Source organism: Podarcis bocagei (genome assembly GCF_964188305.1).
Source record: "Podarcis bocagei genome assembly, chromosome: Z".
Taxonomy (NCBI): Eukaryota; Metazoa; Chordata; class Lepidosauria; order Squamata; family Lacertidae; genus Podarcis; species Podarcis bocagei.
The window spans coordinates 9,115,950-9,140,082 of NC_138140.1; the positions used below are offsets into that span (position 1 = coordinate 9,115,950).

The following is a 24,133-nucleotide window of genomic DNA, read 5'->3' on the forward strand; positions in this document are numbered from 1 at the left end:
GACTCTGGGGTTGCGGCGCTCATCTCGCTTTATTGGCCGAGGGAGCCGGCGTACAGCTTCCAGGTCATGTGGCCAGCATGACTAAGCCGCTTCGGGCAAACCAGAGCAGCACAAGGAAATGCTGTTTACCTTCCCGCCGGAGCGGTACCTATTTCTCTACTTGCACTTGATGTGCTTTCGAACTGCTAGGTTGGCAGGAGCAGGGACCAAGCAATGGGAGCTCACCCCGTCGCAGGGATTCAAACCGCAGAAGAAGGCCTTTATATTTTCCCCAAGTTCTATCCATATTTAGTCTTTTTACTGCAACTGCTTCTACTGGTGAAATCCAACCGGGGGGTCTTTCTTTCTAAAAAGAAAAGAAACCCAGCCAGATGGGCGGGGTCTAAATAAAATACTAATACTAATAATAGTTACTTGGCCAACAATGCAATCTGTACAACAATTAGTTTTGTAGCCTCTGGCTTTGATTTAGTCCGGTCTCTCTGTCACATACAAACAAAGGAAAGGGAGGGAGGTGGGGAGAAGAACTGCTGTCCCTGCATGAGAACTTAAAATGTGTTTTCACATGTAAAGCCTGCCTTGCTCTGCAGGCACATACTTCCACATGTGGTGGGATTGTCCCAAAATTCAACCCTTTTGGACAGCAGTCCTACAAGAATATGCAAAATAACTAAACAGGTATTAGAAGCTACCCCATCGCTGGCTGTATTGAAAAATTTCCAACACAATAACGCTCATTCACGCTATAAAGAGCTTATAACCCACCTACTCTCAGCAGCCAGAAGCATCATAGCTAGACACTGAAGATACCTGTGAGAAGTGAACATGGACCACTGGTACCAAACTGTATGGGAAACAGCCTTACTAGAAAAGCTAACCAACAGACTAAAACTGACATGGGGACAAATAAAAGAGGACACTTATCCCTGGCATGGCTCCCCTTTATTACACACACAGCCCAACAAGAGAACAAGAACACACCAACAGCATACAAATCAATATGGCAACCCCTCCCCTGCCTCAAACAAATCTCACTGCAGTCAGCTAAAGGCAACCAACCATGCCATGCCCCACCAACCTCTCTCACTTCCAATGAAAGCTAATAAATGAATAGAAAGAGAACCTACCCAACTGATGATGACACAAAAACCTCACACATACACTAAGTAAAAGAACATACGTTTACCACCACTCCCTCCCCCCTCTTTTCTCCCCCAACCTTAAACTATATGCAAAATTAACATCACACATGGAATGAAACTGATCTGTAGAAAAGACTCTACAACCTGAAAATAGAGGCAATGCATGCACTTTTGTAACCCAATAAAATCTTTAATAAAAACATTTTTTAAAAAAAGTTTGCCTTGCCAGTCACTTGTCCATCGTGTTTGGGGTTAACAGGGAAATGTAATGAAAAGTGTGGGATGAATGAATGATTGACAGGAAGATGTATAGACATGCCCCACAAACAAATAAGAAAGAATGCTCAAGAAAGACTGAACATAGCCCTCAATGCACAAAGCCTTCGTGGTCACTCAAGAACGGTTAGATCAGATCTGGGGTCTGGCTGGTTCTGCCCCATCATTTACAGAACTGTTGAGTGAACTGTGTTTCCACCCACTCCGTCTTTTTGTAAACTTTGAGGGTTGTTGTTGTTATTGTTATTTATAATCAAGCACTGTATAAATTTTATGAAACGAAAACAACAACATATCCCTTCAAGCTACACTCCAAAGTTAAGGGGATGACTGAATATGCCTAGTGAATGTCAAGACAATGCAAAGGAAGCACATCTTCACGCAGCTCAGATTTAAAATACAAAACTCGCTTCCATACAAGGCAGTGATGTACAGTGGCACCTCTGGATGTGAACGGGATCCGTTCTGGAGCCCCGTTTGCATCCTGAAGCGAACACAACCCGCTTCTGCGTGTGCCGCGGTTCGCCTCTTCCGCACATGATATCATTTTGAGCGCCTGCGCATGCGCGTGACGTCATTTTGAGTATCTGCGCATGCGCAAGCAGTGAAAACCGGAAGTAATGCGTTCTGTTACTTCCAGGTCGCCACGAAGCGTAATCTGAAAATGCTCAACCTGAAGCATATTTAACCCGAGGTATGACTGTATAGCTTTAAGAGAGGATTGCACAAATTCATGGAGAACAAGGCTATTGGTATGGCTACTAGACACTGCACTGACAATTTTGTGGGTGCCTGGGCACCCACCACCCTGCAGAGACGGTGCCAGCCATGATGGAGATACTGTCTCCATGGTCAGAGGCAGCTATGCTTCTGAATACCAGTTGCTCCAACAGGAGAGGAGAATGCTCTTGTGTTCAGCTTACAGAGAACCCATTCTGGAACCTTGGACAGCTGCTGCCAGTCAGTGTAGTGTAGACAATGCTGACCTAGAAGGGCCAACAATCTGAGTAAGTACAGCTTCCTATGTTCCTACAGTATGACTAAGATTTGATTGAAGCTTTTAGGGTGCTTGCTCAATGGTAGAGCACCTTTTCATTCATTCAGCCTTTATTGGCACAATTTAGACAACAGAATCATAAAAGAGAGGGAGAGGGGAAAAAACACCTATCCATAAAGCACTGGTAATCCAGTCATATTAAAGACATAAAACATATAAAAAACTCAGTAGCCACCATTAAGTTTTAAATTTTACTTTAAAAATCTTGGCTAAATATCCTGAAACAATCTCAGTAGTTTCGGGTATATCATCCCTCAACAGATACTGGATTACAGGTTCTTAAACTTCAAGGAAGCCACAAGTAGGTCTCTCTGAAGAATATCGAAGAGAAGGCAGTCCAAAATTATACAGTATATTGTATCCAGTGTACTCATACCCAGTGGCATAACAACCTGCAACGGCGCCTGGAGCAGACCTAAGCTTTTTTTAGGGCAGTCGCCAAATTTCCATAGCTGCCGATTTCTACCACCCCTTGCAGCACCCTACAGACCCCTGTGCCACTTTGCATGTAGAAGGTCCCAGCTTCAATACCCAGCACTGCCAGGTAAGTCTGAAAGAGGTACTGTCCTAAAGCCTGGAAAGCTGCTGCCAATCAGTGTGGTCATTATTGAGCTAGACAGAGCAATGGCCTGACTCAGTATAAAGTGGTACCTTGGGTTACAGACACTTCAGGTTACAGACTCTGCTAACCCAGAAATAGTACCTTGGGTTTGCTTCAGGATGAGAACAGAAATCTCTCGGCGGTGGCGCGGTAGCAGCGGGAGGCCCCATTAGCTAAAGTGGTGCATGCTCTAGTTATCTCCCGCTTGGACTACTGCAATGCGCTCTACGTGGGGCTACCTTTGAAGGTGACTCGGAAGCTGCAATTAATCCAGAATGCGGCAGCTAGACTGGTGACTGGGAGTGGCTGCTGAAACCATATAACACCGGTCCTGAAAGATCTTTATTGGCTCCCAGTAAGTTTCCGAGCACAATGCAAAGCGTTGGTGCTGACCTTTAAAGCCCTAAACGGCCTCGGTCCTGTATATCTGAAGGAGCGTCTCCGCCCCCATCATCCAGCGCTGAAGTTCAGCGCTGAGGTGAAGTTACAGAGAACCAGGCAGAGGGCCTTCTTGGTAGTGGCGCCTGCCCTGTGGAACACCCTCCCTGCAGATGTCAAGGCAATAAACAACTATTTTACTTTTAAAAGACAACTGAAGGCGGCCCTGTTTAGGGAAGTTTTTAATGTCTGATGCTGTATTGTTTTTAATATTCAGTTGGAAGCTGCCCAGAGTGGCTAGGGAAACCCAGCTAAATGGGCAGGGTATAAATAATAAATTATTATTATAAAGTGGTACCTCAGGTTAAGAACAGTTTCAGGTTAAGAATGGACCTCCAGAATGAATTAAGTTATTAACCTGAGGTACCACTGTAAAGTACATCTCCCTATGATATTTGAGTCAAGTTACTATCCCTAGCCAGCTTGTCAGTGCTGCATAGTAATTGAGTTAACTATTGTTGTAAGGAACAATTAGATGGGTGTATGCATCATTCTTTCTTTACAAAAGTCTTTTACAGGCTACCACGCAAGCCTCAAAAGGCCCCCCCAAGGCAGTTCTCAACATTCAAAATGAAAATTAAAGACACGAACCATAAAATCAGAAAGTAATTAAACCGAGCCAAGGGAAAAAAACCCAGAACAATCCACAACTGGCTGGAATAAAAAGGTATTTAAACTGCCCTGCCTAAAACATACACACACATACACACTGAGCATGGGGCCAGTTGAATCTCCTCTGGGAGCAGGCTTCCACGAATGGAGTGCCACAACATAGAAGGCTCTGCTCCATGTCCCAAGCAAAGGTACCTCTCCAGGTGTTAGGATGTGGAGCAGCACTTCTGAGAATATACGCAGTCACCAGGCAGGTTCATACAAAAGGAGACAGTCATTTAAAGTATCCCGGTCTCAAAATGTTCATGGCTTTAGGTAATGAGCAGCACCTTGAACTGGAGTGAACCGGGATCCAGTGCAAACCAAAGGAAACCAGAATGACCTGGCTGTGCTCTAGAAGGCTCCTCCCCTCCTCATCTGTCACCAGAAAGCAGCCATTCCATCAGGCTGCAGCAGAAGGAGAGAAGGGAAGCACGCTCACCCCATCAGCTCAGCTGAAAGACCAGCAACTTTTGGTTCCTCCTCACCTTAAACTGTTTCCCTGATCACTGGAATAACTCTGCTATCTAAAAAAAAGTCCCTGGGTTTCTCCCCCCCCCCTGTATCCCCTTTCTCCCTTCTATGCCATGTCTTTCAGAAAGTAGGCACAAAAGGTAGGGATTTCTTATTATCAATCCAGTGGCGTAGCGTGGGTTGTCAGCACCCGGGGCAAGGCAAGTAATTTGCGCCCCCTAACCCATGGATTTGCGCCCCCTAACCCTAACCCCCAGATGTTGCGCCCGGTGCGGCCGGCCCCCCCTGCACCCCCACGCTACGCCACTGTATCAATCTATCCGAGCTTCTCTGGGACCCCTTTTTGGCTGAAGAGTAAATGCAACAAGACTCCTTTGAACCTTATTGTGAGACCCTTTCCAGCCACCCCTCCCTGTGCCCGCTTCTGGAAGTCTTTCCTTCCCAGCCCCCAAAGTCTGAAACAGAACCCCTCAGTCTATATGTTCTCTTACAGACCTGCCCAAATTTTGGAAGAAATCTTTCCTGCCCTGCCCTCCCCTTAAGAAAAACCCCAACACTGTCAATGCTTATTTGAAGTGTATGATCTCCTACCTCTTGCAAAAAGAGGGGGAAGGGAAAGAAATCTGGGATCTATTCCCAATCCTTCTCCTGCAAATCACGCTAGCTTCTCCCTGTGCACAGGCATCTATAGGAATAATTTTTGGGGTGGTGGGAGGGAAAGGAAAACACTGAAAGTGCAGACCTGGTTAGTTTCTCACCCCAAAAATAATCATAGTGCCTATCTCAGTTTCTACAATGCTAGAAACTGGCCTCTTTTTACAAAAATAAAAGCTGGGAATCTGGGTATTATGGCTGGCCAGGCAGAGGAGGAATATTGCTCCCCTTGTGGGCATTAATGTGCTTCCCAAACTTTTTCATAAAGCCACTTCCAACCTCAGGAGGAGGCGGTGTTGCAGGCTTCACCCCCCCAACACACGCACGGGGGCTGGGTCTCAGCCCCTGTGCAATTAGGTGAATCCTCAGCCGCATCATCCCCTGGCCAGTCAATCGGCTGGCCTAGGAGGTGTGGCCTGCCCCATTTAAGGCAGGCGTGGCCAAGACTCTCTCTCTTTGGCCGCTCAGCTGCTCGGTTTCCCACCCACCCTCCCTTCAAGGTTTCCCTTCTGACCTTGCTATGGACCTCGGTTGGTCGCCGTTAAGGGGCCTGGTGGGAATTTTTTCCACTTGACAAATCGGCACCAGCCATTTGGTTTTTCACCTACCTCGTAGCGAATCATCACAACTTCCTTGGTACTGGCGGTTAGGCATTGGTAGGGGTATTGTTATGCAGATTAACGGGGGGGGGGAGGAAGTGCCATCACCTCCGCCATATATTGAAGGGTAGTCCGATAAAGGATTCCGGGGGGCGTGGCACTGTCCGAAGCCAATGGAGGTGAGGGCCTAAGGCACACCCCTGAGTGGTGACCCCGGGGGAGCTCCAAGTTGATGTGCATCAGCAGGACTCCCCCTACTGGTGGTTAACCCTTCCTGGACTTCAAGCAAACAGGCTGAAGCCTGATAGTCGGTTAGGACCAATGCCTAAGCCAATACTGCTCATCACCTGTAACCAATAAAGTTGTGGCCAATTTTAGCCCATTAACCTAAAATAACTGTCTCATGCATCTTTATTCCTACTGGGGGGAGGCAGGAAATCGCCATGCAAACTCATCCTCAGTGCCCCCTACTCTACACTAGAAAAAGCATTTTTCAGAACAGCCCACTAAAGAAGATAGCAACACGATAATATCCAAAATTGGAACAATGAATTCCACATTTATTCAAAATCCCATTAAAACTGTTTAGTTTAATTAATTCAACAAAATTAACTAGGTCCAGTGATACCACCTTTCCCGGGCCTGACAGTCATTTACACCTCCAGCACTGCTCTCTGCCACCCTTAGTGCCCCCAAGGGGTGGTATCCCCCACTTTGGGAATCACTACTGTAGAGCATTGGGAGCAGGGACAATATAGGAACATAAAAAGCTGCCTTATGCAGGGCCACATCAAAGGCCCATCTAGCTCAGCATTCCCTACACTGGCTGGCTTTCCAGGGTTCCTGATAGGGTTCTCTCCCAGCCTGGCACCTTCTGCATGCAAAGCAGCTGCCCTACACCACTGAGCTTCAGCCCTTCCCCACAAACATAGAAAGTTGCCATCTACTGTCCCATATAGCTCAGTATTGCCTACACAGACTGAGAGCAGCTCTCTAGGATTTGAGACTTTGGTGTCTCTTCTAGCCCTATCAGGAAGTGCTGGGAACTGGACCTGGGGGCCCTCTAAATGCAAAGCAGATGCCATAACAACTGAGCTGCACACCACTGCCCAGAACGAGCCCCTTTCACCAGCAAAAAACCCCCCTGCATCTACACCAGGCTTCCTCAACCTCGGCTCTCCAGTTGCTTTGAGACTACAATTCCCATAATCCCTGACCACTGGTCCTGCTAGCTAAGGATCATGGGAGTTGTAGGCCAAAAACATCTGATGGGCTGAGGTTGAGGAAGCCTGATCTACACGTATTTCCCAGGAGGCTAACAGAAGTCACGTCAGGTAACACCATCCACACCTCCCCCCCCCACTCCCAACACAACACTCCCACAGGCTTGTCTGTCTATCACCAGCATCTTCCCTTGATTCTCACAAAGTGCGCCAAGTACATGATGGCTCAGGTTTGTTCCATTTTTCCACCCCCCTCTTCCTCTCCTGAGTGCTATTTGCAGAGGTCTCTGTGTAAAATTAAACTGAGGACACTTTAGCGTACAATGGCTCATTAACCACTTTGGCTGCCTGCCAGGAAGGGGGTTCGGAATGAGAGAGAGAGAGAGAGAGAGAGAGAGAAGAGAAGAGAAGAGAAGAGGCAGCCATCAAAAGCCAGTTGTAATAACATCAACAAGTCCAAGAAGCAGCTAATTGTGGGGAGAAGGGGAATGGGAAGAGAAATTTCTAGCTGTCGTCAAAAGTGTCTGAATGGGGGGAAACTGACACAGGCGAAAAGTAACATAAAATTGTGGACTAATATAAAAAAAAAGTTATAGGCTACTTCACATTCCATTCAGCCCAGTTTGTGCTGTTTTTCTCTTGGTTTAAAAGGAGTGTTTTTGTGCATGTGGTTTTCCATATGTACACACACCTGCACTACGTCATGGGCTTTACATGCACTGCATCATGGCCATCCATTGAATGGGGGTAAAGGGAGGTAGCTTTCCCACCGTGAACGATCCATAATCCCCAGATTTCCAGATTTCATTTTTTTAAAAAAAACAACAACAACCCTGAGATATGTGACAAAATGTACAGGCACTACTTCGCACTCTCTCTCTCCCTCGTGCGTGTGTTTTCAGTATTTTACTTTGTGCCCCACCCAGTTAAAAATCCCTGCCAACACCTATAAGCATCACAGCAAAGTGATGGCAGCACCTTCAGTCTCCTAGGCCACCGAAAGATCTCATCTTCGCTCCTTCCCCAGAGCTAGGCAGAGATATTACTTGTGCTGGATCAGGGCAAAGGCCGATCTGGTTCAGCATCCTGATCTCACAGTGGCCAACTAGATGACCCAAAGGGAAGCTTGCAGGCATTTTATAACTAAGGATTAGATTCCTCAAAATGGTCACCTTGCATGATTTGAAACGAGTATTAGACAAATTCACAGAGGCCATCAGTGCAGTGGCGTAGCGTGGGTTGTCAGCACCCGGGGCAAGGCAAGTAATTTGCGCCCCCTCTGCCCTAGGGGCAGAGAGCTGCGAGTGCGAGTGCCCCCCCAGATGTTGCGCCCGGTGCAGCCGGCCCCCCCTGCACCCCCCACGCTACGCCACTGCATCAGTGACTACTAGCCACAATGGCTATGTTCTCCCCTCCACTGTCAGAGGCGGTCTGCCTCTGAACACTGGTGCTGGGAATCACAAATGGGAAGAGTGGCTATTGCATTCATCTCCTGCTTGTGGGCTTTCCAGAGGTATCTGGTTGGCCTCTCTAGGAACAGGGTGCTGGAGTAGATTGAGGTACTGACCTGATCCAGCAGGGATCCTGCTATGCTCTTTTGTCAAATGCGCAAAGTTTACCCCTTGAGAACAACCAGCTCCACTCTGCGAGGTAAAATAAACTGAGAAAAAGAGAGCAGCCCTTGGTCACCTAGTGAATTTTATAGCCGAATGGGGACTTGAACCTGGCACCCCTCAAGGCCAGCTCTCTAACCAGAATGCCACACTGGGAAGGAACATCCAACACATCTGAATCAAAGAGTCAAAATGGCACTGGGCTGAACCGCTGGTTCACAACCGACACATACATATTAATAAACAGTAGTGAGCGTTTCTGTGGGGTTTTGAATGCTCAAAAGACTTCACAACTGCCCTATAAGGTAGGCCAACGTTAGTACCACAATATTGCAGTCAGGAGGCTGAAGCAAAGAGCTGGCAGTTTGCCTAGAGCAGGGGTCTGCAACCCGCGGCTCCGGAGCCGCATGTGGCTCTTTTACACCTTTGCCGCGGCTCCAGGGCAGATACTAGCAAGGGGAGGAGGCGCATTGTGTGCCCCGACACTCCCCACTGTGGCGGCGCTGTACTGGCTGTGACGTCGCATGGGGGCAGTGCGTGCGTTAGTCACACACTGTCCCGACGTCACCTTCCAGCCCGCCCGCTACATTGTAAGGGGCATGTACGCTGGTCACTGCATTGAAAGGGGGCATGTAGGCTGGTCACTGTTTTGAAGGGGAGTGAAGAACACACACACAAAAAAGGTAACTTGTTAATTTAACATTTATTTCTATGAGGCGGAGTAATTCTGAGGGGTCAAACAAAGAAATAATTAAAAAGTGACAAAAAAGTTATTTGTATAATGACGAGTTTTGCGGCTCCCAGTTTTTTTTTCTTCGGAAACAGGTCCAAGTGGCTCTTTTTGTCTTAAAGGTTGCAGACCCCTGGCCTAGAGCAAGGATGGGGAACATGTGGCCCTCCAGATGTTGCTGGACTACTTTTCCAATCATCCCTCACCACTAATCAAGCTGCCTGGGGCTGATGGGAGTTGGAGACGAAAACCTTATGAAGTACCACGGGTCTCCCATTCCTTCACCAAAGCCTCCTAGCAATTGCAAATACAAAGGGACTGCTCAATCTATGAGCCTCCATATCTCATTGAGGATGGTAGACAGGAAGAGACAGCATTTTGTTTTGCTAACCCTAGGCTAGAGATGGGGAACTCCAATCATCCTTGCTGGCTGAGGCTGATGGAAGCTGCAGCCCCTCAGCAACTGAAGAGCCACAGGTTCTCCATCTCTGCCATAGTTTATGTTCAAGAAGCTTCCACTTCCAAAGTTAGGACACTTCAGCTAATGTATGGCCAAGGTCTGCTTCTCTGCAACTGCCCCCATTTAATTAAAGTCCTGTCTGCTGGGGCAGCGGAGCACGAGCCTTGCTCCATCTTCTGCTCTTCAGATATTTGGGGACAACTCTCATGTCTCCGCTTAATCTGATCTTCTCTAGACCAAACATATTAAGCTTTCCTTTCAGCACTTGGTTTCTCAGGCTCTTCACCATCTTCCTCACGCTACTCTGGTGACCTCCTTAGAAGGCAGCATCCAGAACTAAATAACAGTATTCCAGATTTCACCCGACAAGTACAGAATAGAACGGAGCTACTATTCTCACTATGCTTTCATCAATGCAGCACACTTCTTTTATTTTATTTATTAAATTTCTATGCCCCCTTCATCCAAGGATTATGAGGGGCTTACAGTATAAAAGCACAAAAACACAACGTGACATTTGCTTTTTAAGTAGCTGCCTCACTGCTGGTTCAAGTTGTCCATTATCATAAAGACTTCAACACTGATGGCACAAAAACTAGATGCATCTACATGCACCCAACTTATAAAACTACTGTCTTTTTGAGCAGTGACACTGTTGGTGGTCAATCCCTGCCCTCAAATATTTCAGTCCACTTACCTTGCGACGCAGTAGCTGAGCCTGGGGTCCGCCACTGCCTTCAATTTCATACCGGACACTGTTGAAGAGGGAGACACCATACTGTTCCTCATAGAACTGGCAAAACTCAGCCAGGACCTTGCCAGTCTTTTCTGGAAGTTAAAGAACACATACAGATATAACAGCAGAAATACAAAAGATCAACCCTTTTGCGGGTTGTGGGGAGATGATCTGGTTCTTGGCAGGAAGTGGGACAAATAGAAGCATTGGCTATGTAGCCCACATAGTGTCCTGAGGATGTTGCTACAACTCCCATCAGTCCCAACGAGCAGAGACAATGGACAAGGATGGAAATTAGAGTCCAGATACATCAAGAGGGCAAAACGTATCCCCAACCCTGCAGAGGATTATCTTCTGCTGTTTGTTGTCATATCTATATCTCAAATGCTCCAACCTAGCATAGATTTTGAAAAAGGAAAAGGCATGTTACACCTTTCAACATGTCATAGTGAAAAGAGGAATGTGCTTGGGGCACTGCACTTCTTTTATCAGGGATGTCCTACTTCAGGGGTCCTGGGGTTCAAGGGTGGGAGAATCCAGTGGCAGACCTACAGCCTGAACTGGGGCCCCTTTGCAACCAGCAACAAGATTTGGGTAACCCCTGTTATCTTCTTCAATGAGGTTGTTTGCAACGTCTGTGCTACCGGCTCTCAAACTTTGGGATTGTTGAAATATGGGATTGTTGAAACCTCAAAAAAAATCAAACAATTTGAGTCGTCCAACTCAAATTTGGTCTACTAGACCCAAAACGTTTAAGCAGTGTGGTTCTGGGGCCCCTCCGGGATTAGGGGCCCTGAAGCTGAAGCTTCATTAGTTTCATAGTAGATCTGCCCCTGGGAGAACCTCCAAGCCTTTCTCTTTGACCTTCTGGATTGTCTCCAGGCCACCCCTCCTCTCCCTAGGACATCCCTTCATTAGCCCTGCTTTACACCCAGGGTGTCTTTTGCCTGGCTGGAATGTTGAACCCAGACAATGCCTCTTGCTTATCTGGATGGAGAACAGAGAGGGACGTGTATATGTGCGTGTACAGAAGCTAGCCTGCTGCAGAAAGGAATTCACTTACATTAGTTGCTCCACACACTTTTGCTTCTGGCCCTACCCACCACTGGCATGTGACCATTGGAAGATTTCCCAGAAAGCAATGTGGCCCTTGAGCTGAAAAGGATTCCCCACCCCAGCTGTAGTTGGATCCTGCATAGAGCAGGGAGATGGACTAGATCAGTGATGGCCAAACTCGGCCCTCCAGCTGTTTTGACTACAATTCCCATCATCCCTGACCACTGGTCCTGTTAGCTAGGGATGGTGGGAGTTGTAGTCCAAAAATAGCTAGAGGGCCAAATTTGGCCATCACTGGACCAGATAGTGTCTGAGAGTACCTTCTAACTCTTTGATTCTCTCCAACAGGGAAATTCTAATACCAATAGCCAATTGGGAACAATAAGAGACAACAGGGATTTGTTTGTAGAAAAACACACACACACACACACAACTTCCCTATGAGATGAGTCAAAACAAGAGACTGCCTTACGCCTCAGTAAACCAAGTTCTTACGTCATGGTGAATAGATGTCCAGCCCTGTGCTGGCCAACTTTTCCTACGGATCATGCAGTGAGTAGTTGAAGGAGGCCTGAACACCTTGTGACTTCGGGCAGGGCAGCAGAGATCAAAAGTATTTATGTATTTTAAAAAAACACATATTTATTTTAATGGCGGATGAAACTCTTCCTTTTAGTGTTATTGGACCTCGTCCATGAAAGTTAAAAACACCCCACGGCAAAGGCAGGGAGTTAAGAACCTAAAAGCCTAACCCTAACCATAGTCAGCTGGGACTTCACCTGCCCATAATCTGTAGACCCAGGATGAGATGCTTTAGTGACTCTTACCAATAAATCTCTCAGAACTTCCAGGTATGGCAACAAGCACAGTTCCAAAGAGGAGAGCCAGGACAACACCTACCTGTGCTACACCTGCCGGTGTGAGGCAGGTAAAAAAAAGGGGTGGGGGTAGCTGCTTGGTGGTTACAGGAAGCTGGCGGAGATCCCTTTGCATTACTGGGTTGAACTGAAACCAGCAATGCAAAGCATCGTCTGGTATTTAGGGGCAGCTAAATAATCATTATTATTTGCTTTAAGTCACTGTGAACTTAACTACAGGTGGAAGGCCCTGCCCACCAGCTAAAATTCCCCTGGGGGGACGGGTCAGAATCTACCCTGCTTGGTTGGATCATGTTCTCCAACTGCATGCTTGCAAATGCTCAGTATTAATACAGGTTTTAACCTAACGTGAACCCCAAATATAGTATTCTAGTATTCAGGGGAAATAACTATTCCTCACTAGGGGTAACAAGCAGAGGAACAGAACAGGCAACCAGAGTTTTGGACACAGTCTGCTGGGTCCAATGCAAGCTCCACAGAAACAGGAGCAGCACAGGTGGATGGGTGTCATGCTGCAGAACATCCCAGCAGACTGGGCCTCTTGGAGAACAGCTGCCATCTCAGATTAACTCTGCAATGAACAAACACACATACACACTTGGGGAGGGTGGGAGGCAAGGTCTTTCGGGAACTAGATAAAAAACAGCTCCTTTCATGCTAAAGGGAGTGACCTTTACCAATACAGATTAATGGTTCGTCAAAATATGGAAATAGGACACTGCCACATACAGAATCAGACCACTAGTCCATAATGCTCAGTGCTGTCTACACTGGCCAGCAGTAGCTTTCCAACTTTTCAAACAGGGCTTGTCTCGCAGCTCAAAGAGGGCATGAACATGGGACCTTCTGCATGCAAAGAATATGCTCCACCCATGAGCTACAATGATTCCCAAGGATAAGGAAGGAATTCCAGAGAGTAAAAAGGGGGGGGGGGAGTAGGAAAAAGTAACTTTGAAATAGCATCTTTGAAAGAAGGCAGTCACATCCTGGAAGGACCCAGCCCAGCCCAGCCCAAAACAGAGCAGTTTCTTGAGCCTGAAAGGGAGATTTCATGCTGGCTCTATGCGAGCCACAGGTTGCAAAATAAAGGAACCAAACATTTTATATTCTCCTCCTCCTTCATGATTCATATAGCAAACATTTTGTGCATATTGCTTTGCAAAGTACAAGAGGGTCGATGGCTACTGCAAGAGAGTAGCAATATTCCAACATTCTACAAGTCAGACATAGGAATATAGGCATAGATCAGGTCAGGTTATTGGTCCATCTAGCTCAGTGTTGTCTATACTGGTTTCAGGCAAGAGGAGTTTCCCAGCCCTACCTGGAGATCCTATTGGGGATTGAACCTGGAATCTTCTGCATGAAAAGCAGGTGCTCTACCACCCTCTCCCCCAATCCCAAATCATGCAGCACAAATTCAGTGTGTGTGTGTGCCCATTCATCTCCCAGATGCAGCTGGTGGTAAAGGTAAAGATAAAGGGACCCCTGACCACTAGGTCCAGTCGCGGATGACTCTGGGGTTGCAGCACTCACCTGGCTTTACTGGCCAAGGGAGCCGGCATACAGCTTCCGGGTCATGAGGCCAGCATGACCAAGCCACTTCTGGTGAACCAGAGCAGCGCATGTAAACGCCATTTAGCTTCCCACTGGAGTGGTACCTATTTATCTACTTGCACTCTGATGTGCTTTCAAACTGCTAGGTTGGCAGGAGCAAGGACCGAGCAGTGGAAGCTCACCCTGTTGCAGGGATTTGAACCACCAACCTTCTGATCAGCAAGCCCTAGGCTGTGTGGTTTAGACCACAGCGCCACCCGCATCCCTGCAGCTGGTGGTACTATAATACAAATGAAGCATTCTCCCATTCTAAAAATGGCAGAATTTTAACAATAATGAATCAGAGCTGCCATCAGGAACAAGGGGAGTGTCCAGACAGGCTGTCTATTTGCACATTTGGTTGTTATTCCAGACTTTCTAGTGTGATTATCCCATTGTTTTTCTAACCACAACAAAAATCCTGATAAGCAAATTGCACTGGGAAACATGGGTATAACCAGCTTGTTTCTATAACTTGTATGTGACTACTTCGTAAAAAGCAGGGCCCAAAAAAATCTATAGGGATGTTGTGGTTCAAAGCTGGAACCTACTGCTGCATCTGTGGGTACCCAAGAGCACTTTGGGCTTCAGGCTGCAAAACAGGAAGCCAACACCAGAAACACATGCACTGTGACCCCTGTAATTACAGTCATACCTTGGAAGTCAAACGGAATCCATTCTGGAAGTCCGTTCGACTTCCAAAATATTCAGAAACCAAAGCGCGGCTTCCAATAGGCTTCAGGAAGCTCCTGCAGCCAATCAGAAGCCCCGGAGGATGTTCAAGTTCCAAAAAATAGTTCGCAAACCAGAACAGTCATTTCCGGGTTTCCGGCGTTCAGGAGCCAAAAAGCCCGAGAACTAAGCTGTTCGAAAAGGTACGACTGTATCTGTTGTTTTGCATTACAGATGACAAATAACCACGGTCTTCTCAAAAGTTTACAGTGGCCAGACAGGTGGCTCATGGGACACTCACAGAAAGTAGTACTTGAGTGCACCAGTACTTTCCCCTCCTGCAGTTTCCAGCAACTGGTATTGAGAAGAATTACTGGCCCCGCGACAGAGTGAGCTCCCATTGCTCAGTCCCTGCTCCTGCCAACCTAGCAGAACGAAAGCACATCAAAGTATAGGTACCGCTCCGGTGGGAAGGTAAATGGCCTTTCCATGCACTGCTCTGGTTCACCAGAAGCGGCTTAGCCATGCTGGCCACATGACCCAGAAGCTGTCTGTGGACAAACGCCAGCTCCCTCGGCCTATAGAGCAAAATGAGTGTTGCAACCCCAGAGTCGTCCGCAATTGGACCTAACGGTCAGGGGTACCTTTACCTTTACAGTGGAAAGAGACTGTAGGCTTCATAGCTAGCCCATGAATTTGTCTAGTGCTCTTTTAAAGCCAGCCAAGTTATATAACAACAACAACAACAACAACAACAACTTCTTATTATTTATACCCCGCCCATCTGGCTGGGTTTCCCAGCCACTCTGGGAGGCTTCCAACAAAATATTAAAAATACATTAAAACCTCAGTCATTAAAAAATTCCCTAAACAGGGCTGCCTTCAGATGTCTTCTAAATGTCAGATAGTTGTTAATTTCCTTGACATCTGGTGGGAGGGCATTCCACAGGGCGGATGCCACTACCAAGAAGGCCCTCCCTGTAACCTCACTTCTCACAGTGAGGAAACTGCCAGAAGGCCCTTGGAGTGGGACCTCAGTGTCCGGGCAGAATGATGGGGGTGGAGATGCTCCTTCAGGTATACTGGGCCGAGGTTGTTTGATGCCCATCCCCACATTTCATGAGAGCGTGTTCCACAGTTCTACCACATGCCATATGAAATTATTTCTTTTGTCTGTTCAGCTCCACCAGACAGCCCTGAGTTCTGGTTCCCACTCATGAGAGGGAAAAAGACTCTTCCCTCAACTACCTTCTACACCCCGTGTATTAGTTTATGCACCTCTTATCATGTCCCCACCCTTTAGTCATCTTTTCTCTAAGCTAAAAGGCCCCAAACGTCATACTTAATACACAACCACAAGCTCCCTGGGACTGGCCAGACCTGATATTAACACAATGGGCATCCATCTGCCCTGCCCTGATCAACAAAGCAGTCCTCGTTCATGATGCTCTTCAGCTCCTGTTATCAGACTATTTTATTTAAGTAAATAAACCAATTAGTTAATTAAGTAATTAGTTACGTTATAATTATCATTAGCTTCGACATGCTGACAAACCCTGACAAAAGGTACCTTGTGGAAAATTGTGGAGAGAGAAGGCACCGTCTAGCACACATTTATTTAAATTTGTACACCACTAGATTGTTTTTGAAAAAGAAAAAACCTCAAAGCATGGAAACTTTGGCCCTCCAGATGATGCTGAACTACAACTCCCACCAGCCCCAGCAAGCACAGCTAATGGCCAGGGCTCATGGGAGTTGTAGTTCAGCAACATCAGGAGGTCCAGAGGTTCCTCATCCCTGGTACAGTAGTACCTTGGGTTACAGACACTTCAGGTTACAGACTCTGCTAACCCAGAAATAGTACCTCGGGTTAAGAACTTTGCTTCAGGATGAGAACAGAAATCGCACGGCAGCGGCAGGAGGCTTCATTAGCTAAAGTGGTACCTCAGGTTAAAAACAGTTTCAGGTTAAGAACAGACCTCCAGAACGAATCAAGTTCTTAACCTGAGGTACCACTGTATAGAAGACATCCATGCCTAAAGTTTTCATTTTCATCCCAAGCTGAAAAAAATGAAACATTTCTTGCAATATTCAAACCCCGATATTTAAAAACGATAGTAACAGAGGAGAAAAAATAAGTTCAACACCCAGGAATACTGTAGAAAATACTGGATTTGTTTGTTTATTAAAGGATGCACTGGCAAGAGTTTAACCAAGCCCACTTGACCTCTCCATCTGCCTGCGGTTATTGTTCATAGAAAAACCACAGTAGTTTCAAGATGAAAATGCAGAAATGGCTCTTTGCTTTCAATAAAAAACAGATGGAAAAAGAAAAAGTGTGTGCGCACGTTTGTTTGGGTGCACTAAATTCAGTGCCTGAACTACAAAACTTGCCCTTGCAGGAGGCAGTGACAACCACCAACTTTAATAGCTTTAAGGGAGAATAGGAAAAATTCACGGAAGATAAAGGCTCCTCAATGGCTACAAACCATGATGGCTATGTTCTGCCTCCCCAGTCAGAGGCAGCAATGCTTCTGGATACCAGTTGCTGGAAACCACAGGAGGGGAGAGAGCTCTTGTGCAGTGATCTGAGCGGCACCTATGAGAACAGGATGCTGGACTAGATAGGCCATTGCCCTGACCCAGCAGGGCTCCTCTTAAGTTATAAAGCTTCCTCTTAAAGCAGCCCCAGTGGTGCTGTGTGTGCAGCACATTAGTTGGTCAAGAGTTTTAGACTGTTGTGGTGCACAGGTACAGGTGAAACTCGAAAAATTAGAATATCGTGGGAAAGTTCATTTATTTCAGTAATTCAACTTAAAAGGTGAAATTAATATAGGAGATAGACTCATGACATGCAAAGCGAGATATGTCAAGCCTTTCTTTGTTATCATTCTGATGATCATGGCATACAACTGATGAAAACCCCAAATTCACCATCTCAGAAAATTAGAATATTCAATGAAAGCAGCAAAACAAGGATTGCAAAATAGAGCAATACTGGACCTCTGAGAAGTGGAAGCATATCTCGCTTTGTATGCTATGAGTCTATCTCCTATATTAGTTTCACCTTTCAAGTTGAATTACTGAAATCAATGAACTTTTCCACGATATTCTAAATTTTAGTGTTTCACCTGTACACAGGCAAACACAAGAGTCTTAAAGAGACAACAAATGGCTACTAGCCAAGATTATTATGTTTCTCCTGCACTGTTGGGAGGCTGTGTGCCTCTGAATGCTAGTTGCTACGAATTGCGAAAGGGGAGAGGGCTGTTGTGCTCAGGTCCTGCTTGTAGGTTTCATACAGGCATCTGACTCGGCACTGTGAAAACAGGATTCAGTATTGGAATACTGGAGTAGGTATGGGCTGAAGCTCCTTTGTTGACTAGCAAGGCTGCTCTTGGAACGCGGATGGCACTTGGGATGCGGGTGGCACTGTGGGTTAAACCACAGAGCCTAGGACTTGCCGATCAGAAGGTCGGCAGTTCGAATCCCCGCGACAGGATGAGCTCCCGTTGCTCGGTCCCTGCTCCTGCCAACCTAGCAGTTCGAAAGCATGTCAAAGTGCAAGTAGATAAATAGCGGGAAGGTAAACGGCATTCCCATGCGCTGCTCTGGTTCGCCAGAAGTGGCTTAGTCCTGCTGGCCACAGGACCCGGAAGCTGTACGCCGGCTCCCTCGGCCAATAAAGCGAGATGAGCGCCACAACCCCAGAGTCCACGACTGGACCTAATGGTCAGGGGTCCTTTTACCTTTACCTTTAAGGCTGCTCTTACACCTCAATAACTGTCGATATATACCATTGCTGTACTGTGCATTTGGGGTCTGCTGACTGCAATAAAGCTCTGTGTGTGTGTGTGTGTGTGTGTGTGTGTGTGTGTGTGTGTGCACGCGCGCGCGCGCACGCGTATGTGTGCACTGGAATAGATGAGCCAGTGGCCTGATTGAGCAGGCCACTTACATTCTTAGGTATCAGGACAACTAGAAAGAGAGAAGTCCTGAAGCATCCAAAGGCAGGAAGAGAGAAAAGTTGCACTTTTCCACTGTCTAGCATGAACAAAAAGCCAGTTTTTCAATGCTTTCATTGAACGTAACCCCCCCCCCCAAAAAAAGAACTCACATTGAAAAGACATAAAATTTGACAAAAGAAAATGATTAGCAGGCTTGAGCAACTCCTCCGATGAGAAAAGGTTACAGGGAGGGAAGTTACTTAGGACTTGACAGAGATGAATAAATGGTGCCTAGCATGGAGGAAGTGGCTGATCATACAAGAATCTAGAATGGTCACTCAATAAAATGGAAAGGTGGAAGATTCAAGGAAAGGGAAAGGAAATACTTCTTTACACACTGGTTAATTGAACTATGGAATTCACTCAGGGCCAGATTTAGGTTTGACGAGGCCCTGAGCTACTGAAGGTAATGGGGCCCTTTCTATGTCCAGCTGTCCTTTGTCAACAACAAATTGTCACTGTTTTTTGTGTTGAATATATGCTATATAGTAATTTATAGACCTAATATGTATCTAAAGCCATTCGCACATAACAAAATATGTTTTTTCCCTCAAAGTAATTGTTGAACTGAAATACAATTAAGAAGAAGTATATTAACAGTGAAATACAATTAAGAAGAAGTATATTAATAGTGAAATAATTATTAAGCTCTAACTGTATGTATGTTTTATTTTATTTGTTTTTTATCTTATATTCTGGAAAAGTACATCAAGGTTTCCCCCCCTAAAATTTTTTTTGGGGGCCCCAAGAGAGTGGGGCCCTAAGCTATAGCTTGTTTAGCTTATACATAAATCTGGCACTGAATTCACTGCTGCAAGAGGCAGTGATAGCCACCACCTTAAATGGCTTTAAAATGGGTTTAGAAAAATGCAGGGAGGATAAGGCTGTCAGTGCCTATGAGTCCACCAGAAGGACATTTTCAGTTATGGCTCACTGTGAAATTCTCTCCCAAGGGAGGGCTTATCCACACTTCCTTTTGTCCCGTGCCTGGAAAGCGTGCACCCTCAAAAGTTCTCAGCTTGTCCTATGCTTTCCAGGCATGGGTCCAAGTGATTGTCTGCTTGTCCCAGTGTTTCACCCAGGAAAAAGGTGCTCTTTAGTGCTAAATCAGGGTGAACATCAACCTGCACAAAATCGGTTTGCTCTGATTCAGTGCTGATAAGCGGGTTCTTCCAGGGGATAGTGGCAGGACAAGCCACTATGTTCCACACGGTGCCATCATCAGCCTCCATTCAGCACCAAGTAAAGATCAATCTCTTCTCCAAAGCATCTGACAGATTATGATAAAATGGGTTGTATCCACTAAAATTCACTGCTACAAACGAAGCTACAAACATGAGTCTGACCAAACTCCGGGAGACAGTGGAAGACAGAAGTGCCTGGCGTGCTCTGGTCCATGGGGTCACGAAGAGTCGGACACGACTAAACGACTAAACAACAACAACAACCACTAAAATAAATCAGCATGACTAATTTAGGCCCATTAATTTCTATGGGTCTAATGTGAGTAGAAATTAGTTAGATACAACCAAGATTTCTGCTGCTGTTTTTTGCCGGGTTTCCTTATGGGTCATTAGAATGGTTTTATTGCAATGCATTCCTTCCATTTGTATGCTAAGCCATCTGGCACTTTGTGCTTTGGAAATCACTTACAGACTCTTTTTGTAGTGACCTACTAAGAAATCAGGGACGCGAGTGGCGCTGTCGGTTAAACCAGAGAACCTAGGACTTGCCGATCAGAAGATCAGCGCTTTGAATCTCCACGATGGGGTGAGCTCCCATTGTTCGGTCCCTGCTCCTGCCAACCTAGCAGTTCGAAAGCACATCAAAGTGCAAGTAGATAAATAGGTACCGCTCCGGCGGGAAGGTAAACAGCGTTTCCGTGCGCTGCTCTGCTTTGCCAGAAGCGGCTTAGTCATGCTGGCCACATGACCCGGAAGCTGTACGCCGGCTCCCTCGGCCAATAAAGCGAGACAAGTGTCACAACCCCAGAGTCGGTCATGACTGGAGCTAATGGTCAGGGGTCCTTTACCTTTACTAAGAAATCAAAGGATAATTATTATTACCATTGATTAATTCATCAGTCTAGGATCAGAGACAGTATCAGTCGCTGGGAATCACAAGTGGGAGAATGCACTGTTGTGCTCCGGTCCAGCTTTTGGGCCTCCCAGAGACACCTGGTTGGCCACTGTGAGAACAGGGAGCTAGACAAGGCACACCTTGGGCCTGATCCAGCAGCCAGGCTCCTCTGCTTGTTCTCATGTAGTACAACAACATCAACTAGAAGCTCAGACTAAGGGCTGCCTTGAGAAGGATGAGAATGGGCAGTGGGGGATGGGGATCTGTACCATGGTGGGTGGGTCATCACAACTGCCAAGGGAAAAGATCTGACTCCACATGAAGTCATCTGAAACAAGGAAGCCTGGCAACCTTCAGTTCTGCTTTGTGGGAATCCCAGTCTTGCTGGCTTAGTCACAGCTTCTTTCCCAACTGACCTCACAGGGTGGCAAGGCAGCAGTGGGGGGTGGGGAGGCTGTGTTTTCTACTGAAAGCAGTGTGTGATTCATAGCCCAAAACTGCAAGCCACGCAGAGTATCTGAAAAGCCCAGAAAAAAGCCTTGATCCACCTCCAGGGCTGGTTATGCAAAAGAGAGAAGCACAAAACAACTGTATGCGGACACAGAACCCTCTCCCAAGGGGAATGCCGTCTGAGTGTTCCATGCCCAGCACAACAGTTTTCTACAGAAGGTTGAGGAGGCAAGGGTTGCAAATAGCTTCCCCTCACCTTTCAGGTTGGGAAAGGCAAAAGGTACAATAAAACTCAGGACCAGAACATTGTGTGGACTTACAGTGATACCTTGGGTTAAGAACTTAATTCGTTCTGGAGGTCTGTTCTTAACCTGAAACTGTTCTTAACCTGAAGCACCACTTTAGCTAATGGGGCCTCCAGCTGCCACCACGCCGCCGGAGCACGATTTCTGTTCTTATCCTGAAGCAAAGTTCTTAACCTGAAGTACTTCTTCTGGGTTAGTGGGGTCTGTAACCTGAAGTGGCTGTAACCCGAGGTACCACTGTATTTCCAAGACTGCAACATGCTTTTTCAGATTCTGTTTAGTCCCCTTTGCACATTTTCTCTCGTGGCAGAAAATGAGATGGGGGGGCGTTTCAACATGTGCACAGTCACCAACTGAAATATAGGCTTTAGCATATCCTGCAACCTGGCTGATTTGGGGGAAGGGCTGTAGCTTAGTAACAGAGCGTATGCTTTCCATAAAGGAGGTCCCAGGTTCAATCCCCAGCTTCTCTAGGTGGAGGTCCAGAAATGTCCAGTGACTGAAACTCTGCAGAGTCTCTGCCTGTCAGCATACACATTGCAGTACTTAGATGGATGCAGCTGGTAGCCTATCCAGGAGCTTCCTGGGCAAGGGAGGAGGAAGGGGTGTGTGGTGGGGTGAGTAGCCCTGGGTGTCACCACTGAGGGAGTGACAAAATGCTGGGCAGAACTCACCGCAGGGCTTGCAGCGCACCCGCAGGCTCTGTGCTGCCCCAAACAGTCCGCCCACCACCTCCCCCTCAGCTGTAGGGTGGGCTGAGTGGGAGGAGGCAGGAAGACTCCTCAGAGGCCCCATGGAGCATCCTGCCCCGGCTGGCCTTGCCCCTGGGCACAGGGCATGTGTGCCACCCCAGGCGCCCGATCGGCTTGTTCCTCCACTGTTCCTGGGTTCTTCTTTAGACAAGATATGATTACAAACCCCAGAGACCTCTCCTTGGCTGATTTTCCACATTTGGGCCTCCAAACTTTCAACACACACAGAGAGAGAGAAGCCAAGTCTAATAACCAGACAAGCAGGTTTGGAGGAGAGGGATTGCAGCCAAGAAAGGGAAAGAAAAAATAGCTCCTATTCCCCCTTCCCTCTCTCTCAAGAAATCATGTGAAAATGAACGTGCTCTTTAAATAGCTGCAAAGCTAGCTACAGTCAGATGATCCAGTAGCAGGGAAACATTGGGACTTAAAGAGTTAGATGCATGAATGGTGGATGAAGCCTCAGACGACAGATGACCCCAGACTGAAAGTGGAGGAGGTTTCCTTCCTATGGACACTTGGCAGAAAACCAATAGGTCTCTCCAGGCATCCTTTATATTGCGTATTCAGGACGATCTGTGCTCATGAGGGTATTGGGGTAGTTATACATGATCCTGCTTCCTTTTTTTTTTTAATGATATTTATTAAAAGTTTAACAATTACAAAAAAGTGAAAAAAAGAGAGACAATAAAGAGTTACAATACATCAAAAAAATAAAAAAACAGAATAAACAAGGAATTCAGCAATACAAGTCAATAAAAAGAAAAAGGGAAAAAACAAAACACACAATACAAACCAAAAACAAAAGCAGACAAAAAATTTAAAAACCAAATCCAATATTCCCAAATCTTTATCTTTCATTAACTTGTTTCATCGACCTCCTCACGCCTCCCTTTTTTGTATTCTAGTTATTAATTATCTCAGCAAATCCTTTCCATCTTTCACTATAGTCTGTCATTAAATTACCTTAATTTATTTTAACCTTATCTTACCATAAAAAGCCCTAAAGCTTAAAACTTAAAACTTATTCATACATAATTCCTTAAAGCATTTCTACTAAAGCCAAATAGTTTCATTCCAACATTTTTTCTAGCACTCATTAATTTTACAAAAATTCTCTAAATGAATTTTTAAACTTTCTTCTAATCTTCATCCATCGTCTCTTCTTCCTGGTCTCGGGTTTTGTCAGTCCTTTCTATCCCTTCCATCTGGTCCATCAACCTGGTGACCTTCTATCCGAGGCTCTTAAGTCTTTTCCATGTCCCTTCTGCAGGTCTTCTTCATATTTATACCTGCACTTTACTTTGTCTTCTGCTGATCTTATTCTTAATTTCCTTCCTTTCTCACTAAGGGGTAGATCTCGGGGAGACTCCAACTTGACAGTATCTTTATCCCTTCTCGACAGGTCAGCCCATTCTCCATAGTCAGCACTGAAATCCAAAAGATATTTGAAGGCATATTTCAAAGTCCCTCCAAGGTTAAGGGCCCCTACAACTCCAAACTCCCCCTGGCCCAAAACCAGAACCCAAAAGTCAAAACATCCCTGCATAGGCGGATCTATCCAGCTTCCCATCTCCAAACCAAACAGTACTCCATCTCTCCAAATCTGACTTTCTCCAGGTTCAGCCGTCAGAGACAACAACTTATGTTCCTGCAAGGCCGCGACTCTCTCCATTTCTGTTACTTGAGG

At 46.3% G+C, this 24,133-nt stretch overlaps 2 protein-coding genes across 3 annotated transcripts in view; one reads left to right on the forward strand and one right to left on the reverse strand.

The window, feature by feature from the left end:
* SLC31A2 (solute carrier family 31 member 2) overlaps nt 1-24,133 on the forward strand; it is a 537,879-nt gene that overhangs the window by 55,538 nt on the left and 458,208 nt on the right. The gene's annotated exons all lie outside the window — the stretch shown is intronic.
* Nucleotides 1-24,133, reverse strand: part of NIBAN2 (niban apoptosis regulator 2) — a 98,775-nt gene that overhangs the window by 41,240 nt on the left and 33,402 nt on the right. Inside the window, exon 2 of the mRNA XM_081179716.1 lies at nt 10,616-10,746. Coding sequence (XP_081035842.1) covers nt 10,616-10,746 — 131 coding nt within the window. The remainder of the gene's footprint in view (nt 1-10,615; nt 10,747-24,133) is intronic.